Source organism: Oncorhynchus gorbuscha, linkage group LG25, assembly GCF_021184085.1.
Source record: "Oncorhynchus gorbuscha isolate QuinsamMale2020 ecotype Even-year linkage group LG25, OgorEven_v1.0, whole genome shotgun sequence".
In the NCBI taxonomy this organism is placed as follows: domain Eukaryota; kingdom Metazoa; phylum Chordata; class Actinopteri; order Salmoniformes; family Salmonidae; genus Oncorhynchus; species Oncorhynchus gorbuscha.
In genome coordinates this window covers 5,803,588-5,812,968 of record NC_060197.1, presented here as the reverse complement: position 1 = coordinate 5,812,968, position 9,381 = coordinate 5,803,588, and the positions used below count along the sequence as shown (strand labels likewise).

Genomic DNA, 9,381 nt, shown 5'->3' with positions numbered 1-9,381 from the left:
ATCCCCATACTGTATTTATTTATTTATCTTGCTCCTTTGCACCCCAGTATTTCTACTTGCACATTCATCTTCTGCACTTTCTACCATTCCAGTGTTTAATTGCTATATTGTAATTACTTCACCACCACAGCCTATTTATTGCCTTACCTCTCTTATCCTACCTCATTTGCAAATGCTGTATATAGATTTTTCTACTGTATTATTGATTTATGTTTGTTTACTCCATGTGTAACTCTGTGTCGTGGTATGTGTCGAACTGCTTTGCTCTATCCTGGCCAGGTCTCAGTTGCAAATGAGAACTTGTTCTCAACTAGCCTGCCTGGTTAAATAAAGGTTAAATTAAATTAAAATAAATAAATAAAAATGTTACTAATGTATTAAGTATAATGAATGAAGACTCATTAGTCATTTGATAATGTCTGAATGATTGTAGGGTCATTCCATCTCTAAATGGAAAATAAAGGATTTTGACACCCACCATCTCAGATTGTTCTGAAATAATTTATGTGGTTAGAAACAGATACGATTAGCATTCATGCAACATTATTTTGTTGAAATATAATTGGATCGCTGGGAAATTACGCTAATTAATTGCATCCAAATTGACCATTTAAATATATAGGGTTCATATAATATTCACTAAATATAGTAGCTGACATCATTTCTACAAAACGAAAAGTCACACACATACCCCACGCCTGCTACCCCAACAACCAATATACTGTGTCAGTTCTCTATGTTTGACACTTAGTATGAAGCTGTGGCTTGTAGTATTGCTTATCCATACTATGTAATGTATTCCCTGTGAATCTGGAGATGTTTTTTCCCCCTCATACATTTTTTGTAATATTAAATCACTTGGATTATTTAGTGTGAATTTACCACATTTTGACCACTAGATGCCACTGTTGCTGCTATACCGCCACACTCTTTATACATTTCTCTGGTCTCTTGTGTTTACTAAATAGATCACAGCAATTCCTAGATCTGGCTCATAATGAAAATAAATCTAGGCTTCATATGCACTCAATGTTTATTATTAAATTCACTCAATGCTTCTTATTCTTGTGCTGATGAAGGTATGTTGTCTAACATGTGAATGTGAGTATTATCTGCTCACACATCAAAATCCACGCAAAAAGTTGGTAAGTGAACCAAACCAGCATCCAGAAAAAAATAAGCACTTGAAAAAGGTTCTGTATCAACAGGAAATAAAACATTTTTATTGATCATTTGTGTATATGAAGTTATATAACAACAGTCAAAAAAAACTCCACAGAGTGAATCACTACACAAAGTGAAACAAAACTGTAAAACACCTCATAAAAAATGAAGGTATACACAGCAATATACAGTAACTGTCAGCTCGCTGTCACCGCGAGCGATATGGCAGGAAAAACAGCCCAAACAGTTGTACAAGATTACAGAGAAAATGTCAACACAGAAATACTCAAGCAGGCAGTTGATATACACAAAGGCAACTAGGATCTTTCTACAGCATCAGACTCTAATACTCTACACAGCTTCGTCTTGAAAGGTTAGAGTGGCTTTTTGTTGTCGTCATTTTAGAGAATCTTATATGTTTCTGGTCACACAGTGAGATGTATGGGCTTTTCTTGAATAGGATGTGAGGGGTTTTGCTTCCATGATTTAGTAGGGGGGACCAGTAAGAGTAGCATTACATTGCAGCTAGTGGCTTTTCTTGTAGTACAGTAAGTTACACACCTCACAATCTGATCCTGTAATGCTGCCTCTTACTGTAGTGTCCCGCCCCTCAAGAATTCGACGCTTTCCCTTTCCTTTGTTGAAGCATTCTGATTTCCTTCCCCTTTAAATACCGATTACAGCCTTTCTTTAGTGATTTAGTCGTACCCTTGTGGATCTGCTCCTTCCATTCAAATACCGAGCCTACGTTGGATCCTTGTTTGATTTAAACAAGTGTTTTTTGTTGTTGTTGTAATTCATGATTTAAAGGATGCATAATAAATATGTTAAATGAAAAAATATATAGTTCAAGAGGGAATGTAATTCATTAGGGCACATTCTGCTGTGATTAAATGTATGTTCAATGTTTCTGGAATGTATAGTTTATCCGGGGAAGGTCTACCCAAAAGGGTATTTAAATACATAAATTAAAACACACACAAATCAACATTTTTTTGCAAAAACTACTAATCTCAGAGTTAATCACCACAAAAAACACACAAACTGCACATTCAGAGTTTTCATTTCAAATATAAAAGTATTTTCAACAGGGTTGTAAACATAACTTATTCATAAAAAAAGAATCATAATTAGATATAGTATAGTATATCAGGTTGATACAATGATGGATGAAGTTGTCATGACAAGATGTGATACGTTTCGGTAATAATCATGACCATTTCAATATGCTAAATAAATTACTTTTTGGAAAATGACGAAAATATGTACATATGTACTTTCAGAGGGTGAGGGGTCATTTAAATGTTTCTGTGTGTGTGCGTGCGTCACATTTAGGTATTTCCCAATCCCACTATGTCCTGAAACTTCTGAAGCCGAATCTGTGTGCGAGAAAAAACGAACTGGATAGGAGGGAACCCTTAACAGAAGGATTTTAGATGTCAGGCTCCAACCACCACCGAAGCTATATGTGCTGTGTCCTAACCATCTCACTGGAGAGGAATACGTCTCACTTGATAGGAGTCTTTCAACTTTAAATATTCATTTTTTTTTCTCGGGCAAACACAACCCACACAACACTATGGGATGAACATACAAGTATTGCACAGTGCTCAACGAAATGCTGTGTGAATCCCACCACTCTCGCTCTCCCATAAAACGTTCTAGAACTCCTGTGTGTAGCCCTGTCAATCAACCAACCAGCCGCTGCACAGTTATAAGCACTGACGATGCCATGCACTCTCTCAGCATGTGGAAGGGAAATGGCAGTACAACGTCACTACAGAACAAACTTGTCGCTATTGATAAAGTCTACACCTCTAAGCACGCACGGCAGTCACAGTGACACACAAAGCTGTCCTCAGAGACGCCCATGGAATGACAAATAGCTTTTTCATAATAGTGCTATCAACTACACAATAACATTGAAAACACTTAGAAACGACTCCTGAAGCTAGCATCCAGTATATGCATGGAGGTTCCTCCAAGATAAGAGACTTCACGGATTTCATGGATTCAAGCGTCTTACTTATTCCTCTTATTGGGCCCGTAGTAAAGGACATATAAACAAATATTATCCCCTATGCAGACCATTAACTTTTAGAGTCATTGTTTATATCCCATTGTTCTCTTGGTGTTGTACTGAGAGCCAACAATAGAAAACTGGCCAACTACGGTTTACTCAACGAAGAGATACAGTTATATGGTTGTTGCTTTCATGTACTGTTCCTTTAAGTAAATACCAAGAACCAGAAGCTCCCCTGCGCATTGAGCATCCTTAAATAAGGACCGTCAACATAGTGTAAAGAAGTCAACAAGCCATTGCCGGTTCAAAGTCATACAGTGCAAAACAGTAGCCGTACAGAAAGTAAGATTGGCAGTATAACATGGCTCTATTGCCACTGTGAGAAGGCAACACAAAGCTGCTATTTAGGGCACCTTGTGCAGCCAAATACATTGTTCCCGATAAACCAAAGCTACGACCACTACCTAGTGGGAGTGTGCATGGAGAGAAGGTTACTCTACATGTGCCACCTCCCTGAACATGGCAGTGTTTAGAAACTCACTTTACTTCCAGTCAATATAATAATCATATACTGACCCATCAAATCACTCACTTCAGCTTTAATCTGGATGAAATAGATTGAAGGCAAGGGATGTTATCATAAGAGACAGCCCCATGGTGTTGGTAGATCCCCCCCCCCCCCATCCCAGCCTTTAGCAAATATTGTTTCAAAAATCATGCAGTTTACAAAAAAATCAGCTGAATTTATCTAAAAAATAGTAATCTAAAAGCTTAGAGTCAAAACTCTTTGTTCCATCTATGGAGACCTTGAGACTCCAATGTCCTGAACATAATCCGTTTCCAACAACAAGGCTATTGAAAGTATATATTGTTCAACAAGCTTAAGGACACAATGGCTACTGCTTGATTCTATTTCATACGGGATCAGTTTCCGAGGGGGGTTTGGCGGAATAGTCATTTGGGTTTAAGAGGACCGGTCTGTAAAAAGTCAATCATTTAATGAAAAGATGGCCTTTCAAATGAGGACCTATTTCACTTCGAAGTAACTGACTGTGTCACAAGGTGATGCCCTGCTTAAGGAAAAGGAAAAAGGCTAACCGGTTTGCATCGATTTGAGAGATCTCCAGAACATTGTGTTTCAAGCAAAACAAGTAGGTCCTCTGATGGAGAAATGTGTATAAAAAGGTGTATAAGAAACCATGTGCTTGTATACTATCCAGCAGCATATATTTTTCCATGAAACCATAGTAGTTAACGGCCTAGTTTTCTGTGTATTTCAACTTTTTTTCTGCAATGGTTCATTAGTAAACATAAAGCCAGACACCGTCTTTTACAATGTGACTATACTTCCATTAGCATCTTACAGGGTGGAATTGCTTTCTTCTTCCTCTGGAATGCAATAAGGTCAAAATGTTTTATCCTGTAATATATAATATCGTCTCTCCTATATCTGCATTTACATCATTTAAAATAGAACATCTTATTAAAAACATCCAGATATACATCGATTAGGAAACGGGTAACAACATACCAACATAAACTAGAAATCATTTTTGCCTGCAGACTGATATATACAACTGTGGTACAATAAATGCCTTTCAGTCATGCGCTATCTATACAGATCATATTGCTTAAAAGAAGGGGGAATTTGGTTAAGGGGAATCAGGGTGCAGAGATGGACAACATAGTCAGGGGCGGGGACTCCCAACCTGACAAATAGAAACACAAAACTGAACGACAGGGCCTAGGGGTTTGAAAGAACCATTGACAATTACAAAAGAAGGCGGTAAGACAAGTAGTATGGAGTTGGTGGGAAGGATGGGTGTTGGCTGGATTGGTTTGACGGTGGATGGACTCATATATCACTGAGGTATTTACACATACTGGCTAAAGAGCACTATGGGGAAGGTGCTCTAAGGGCCCTGCCTATTTTTTTGTGGAGAGCTGAGCGTCCACCTCCTCCTCCACCTTCAGCACGTGCCACTGGGCGATGGGTCTCCTGGGGTTGGCCAGCATATCCGACCAGTGGCGCAGCTCCGTCCCCGAGCTGTTGAGGCCCACAAAGACCTTGCCGATGGCATCGTTCTTGCCGATCTTGTCATAGTCCAGAACGGTTACAACAACTTGAACTTTCTGTAAGGGGAAAAGTAGGTGAGGAAGACGTTGGAATAAATTATGAGTTTGTGGGATACACACACTGTACAGGTAACTAAAGTAATGTACTGGTAACATTTAAAGCTCACAGACTACAGTCATGGACGTTTTATGATTTGTGTAGTGCTGAGAAGTTTTCTTGAGCACCCAGTATTCACCCAACGTAACAGAGAATAATAATATTGTCACAAGTCCCCAGACAGCCTACTTCCTCTATTGAGCACAATGATGAAGGCTCTGCTCGACGACCTACAGAACGACCTTGGCTAATTTCTCAAATACCAAAAGCAGTACAATTAGAAGACAAGTGGGAGTAACCTCCACTCTGTCAAATGCTCCTGACTACCAGAGTGGCCTATTTGAGTGAAGAGTGATATGCTCCCTCGAAGAGCCAGTCCTACGTGCTTATTAGCAGTATACACCATTTGAAGACTGGGTCTGAATCTTTCCAGAGCCAAACGCACAACAGATTGTAAGCTGACTCAGAGGTCAACATTTCAGCCTCAGCATGTGTTTATTCAAAGTGTCTCAGCAATGAGCGGTGATCCGTGCGTCATCTGCTGGAAGGGAATATGAATCGGCACACTAAGATCCACATGAGAGAGGAGAGAGGAGCTGCTCTACCTGTGTAGGTGCCGAGTCACTGTTCTCCCAAAGCATGTAATGAAACGCTGTCCCTCAGCCTGTCAGTTGGAGTCAAGTGGCTTCGAAAGAGATAGTCGACCCCCTCAAATCACTTTGAGGTATAACAACGACAGAGACACTTGTATTTGGGTTGTTCTATCCCTTTAAAGAGAACGATCCTCTGTGGAGGCGGGAGTGTACTGAGCAGTATAGGCTTCCTCCACTGTCACCCCTCTGTCTCTCCAATGGGTATGGGATGTTCTGATTGGCATCCTCACAGGCTAGGCGGGGTTGGGCTGCGAATTGAAACGGAGGCACGTGGAACCAAACTCGTGGTTTGTGAGCTGTGAAGTGCTAAATCAATTATAGGCAATTACTTTTTTATGCCTGGCGTTTAGACGCCCGCTCACAGATAATTCCCCCTTGGCCCAATTTGCATGCACTTTATCTTCTTTAATTCTCTGGGCCTAGTAGCTTTAAAGTGCTTTCTCATAAAGTAATTTGTCCTCAAACAGTGCGAGTGCCATACTAAACCGTACTCTATATACATTTCATCGCACTGGATGAAAAAGGTGCTGAATTGCACCGTGAAGAAGAGATATTTGAATGTTCAAATGTAATCACGTGCCAAAGGATTGTAATCAGGGATGTGTTGAGAATGGCATTACTTCTCACCACTCCCCTGTGCAATTGTCTTGTAAACTTGTGAAATTAAGGCATTTAATGAGAATGCAAATGTGGGGGACTTGACTTAACTCCCTCATCATTCTACCACCTTCGTGTGGGAAGAAACCATGAATAAGGTCGAGCAAACCTGCCGGTTCCATGTGGGAAAAGCATGTACTTTCTTTTTTTGATAGAAATAACAGCATTCTCCATGCACAGTCATTTATAAATTGATAAGAGCTATTGATAAGAGCTAGGTTAAAGAGTAAACCATTTGGAGAAGAGAATTGTAAATACACATAGCAATTGTTTTAGAGTTGGTGAGAGTAGGTAACAACATCTCCACCCCGCTGATCCTCAACACTGGGGCCCCACAATGGTGCGTTCTCAGTTCTCAGCCCTCTCCTGTACTCGCTGTTCACCCATGACTGCGTGGCAATGCATGCCTCCAACTCAATCATCAAGTTTGCAGACGACACTACAGTGGTAGGCTTGAGTACCAACAACGACAAGACGGCCTACAGGGAGGAGGTGAGGGCCCTCGGAGTGTGGTGTCAGGAAAATAACCTCGCACTCAATGTCAACAGAAACAAAAGAGATGATCGTGATCTTCAGGAAACAGCAGAGGGAGCAGCCCCCTATCCACATCGATGGGACAGTAGTGGAGAAGGTGGATTTTATGTTATGTTAAGTTTATGTTCCTTGGCGTACACATCACGGACAAACTGAAATGGTCCACCCACACAGACAGCGTGGTGAAGAAGGCACAGCAGCACCTCTTCAACCTCAGGAGGCTGAAGAAATTAGTCTTGTCACCAAAAACACTCAAACTTTTACAGATGCACATTTGAGAGCATCCTGTCGGGATGTATCACCGCCTGGTACGGCAACTGCTCCGCCCCCACAACCGTAAGGCTCTCCAGAGGGTGGTGCGGTCTGCACAACGCATCACCGGGGGCAAACTACCTGCCCTCCCGGACACCTACACCACCTGATGTCACAGGAAGGCCAAAAAGATCATCAAGGACAACAACCACCCGAGCCACTGCCTGTTCACCCCGCTATCATCCAGAAGGCGAGGTCCGTACAGGTGCAAAGCGGGGTCCGAGAGACTGAAAAACAGCTTCTATCTCAAGGCCATCAGACTGTTAAACAGCCATCACTAACATTGAGTGGCTGCTGCATACCCTACATTACTCATCTCGTGTGTATATACTGTACTCTATACCATCTACTTGTTGTGAAATTGTTAGGTTAGATTGCTTGTTAGATATTACTGCATGGTAGGAACTAGAAACGCAAAGCATTTCGCTACACTTGCATTAACATCTGCTGTGTAGGTGACAAATACAATTTGATTTGATTTGAGATGATTTTTCCCTATGATCCATGGAGACAACCAATCATATGGAAGCAAACTAAAAAATCCCATCCACATGATATGCATTGTGTCCCCTTTTCCCACAGTGAAGTAAGCTGTAAATAGCTGTGCCGTTAATCTGATTTCATTTGTATGCTCTCATCATTTGCATAGATGAAATTTGGAGACCCAAGCTACAGGCTTCTGTCGGACCGAATCTGCCAAATTGCGCTTTAGAATGTTTTAATTATATACCCAGACGTTTTGCAGTTTTATTTCACAATATGTATTGTTAAATATTAGCCACTATCGGGAGCCACATTTTGTTGCCTACATTTTGAAAGATTCCATTCCATTCCGTTTACTTTTCTTTCCTCTGTCATGTCTGTGTAGTTGTTCCTGAGGGTCGCTAGCATTAGTGGATTATATTAGGCGAACATTGTGAAATCATTTGGGACAGCCTACTCATAGCCTACTTGAGTCAATATGGAACGCAGACCACACGTAGCAGTTTAAGCCTGGTGCATGGTTCGCGACGACTGGACCGTTGTCATACAGTTCCATGATTAATGAGGATCAGGGTAGATTTCTAGGACTACTGTTCAACCCCTATAGTACATCTACTTCCACCTTCTAATATTTAATGGAATGAACTTGAGTATCTCAACTTTCATCAATCAATTCTGTGCGTAGACGCACTCCAAACCTGTAACATATGACTCATACATACTCTCCTAACCATACATTTTGCTTAAAGTCTACAAGATCAGAGTATTTTTTTATTTACCAGTTGGTGCTGAAACTGAGCTGAATATGCATATATATACAGTAGATGGCTTTCTTTCATTGATCTCTATATTCTGAACCCGTTCCTTCAATGTATTTTAGTCTGTCGACAAAATAAAAATTTGAAGTACACTAATGCATTACGCGCCTGCATTAGGTAAGCCTGAATACCAACTACTGAGAAGTGCATAGGAAAGGTGTACATTTACTAAGTCTGAATCGGGCCCATGATGAATAGAGCCTGAGACTGATTATCCTGTACAGACCAAAGAGCACACATTCACATGCTAATTTTAAGCCACCAATTCACTCATAGTAGCCACAAGCTTTGAACACAATCTCCTTGTCATTTGTCTCGGTGTTGGCACTAAGTCTTATTTGAAGTATTCTTTAAAAAAAACTTGACTTGGTGGTTTATGACTGAGCTCAATTAGATCTAGTCTTAATGCTTCAACAACATGGAGAACTCCCAAGATGTGCATGGGGATGTACAACACCATTACCTGGATTTGCTCGAATGGCACTTCAAAGCTGAAGGACTCGTTGTAGTAAGGGTTGAGGGTGTTCTTCTTGATTGTCGTCTTCTTCTTCTTCAGCCTCTTCC

The 9,381-nt window shown here is 40.8% G+C and overlaps 1 protein-coding gene across 1 annotated transcript in view; it reads right to left on the bottom strand.

The window, feature by feature from the left end:
* Positions 1-1,197: 1,197 nt before the first annotated feature.
* The window catches only part of LOC124013557 (synaptotagmin-1-like), a 49,434-nt gene continuing 41,250 nt past the window's right edge, over positions 1,198-9,381 (bottom strand). Inside the window, exons 2-3 of the mRNA XM_046327882.1 lie at positions 9,281-9,376; positions 1,198-5,320 (exon numbers count right to left, since the gene is read on the bottom strand). Of these exons, the coding sequence (XP_046183838.1) occupies positions 5,114-5,320; positions 9,281-9,376 (303 nt within the window). The 3' untranslated portion in view covers positions 1,198-5,113. The remainder of the gene's footprint in view (positions 5,321-9,280; positions 9,377-9,381) is intronic.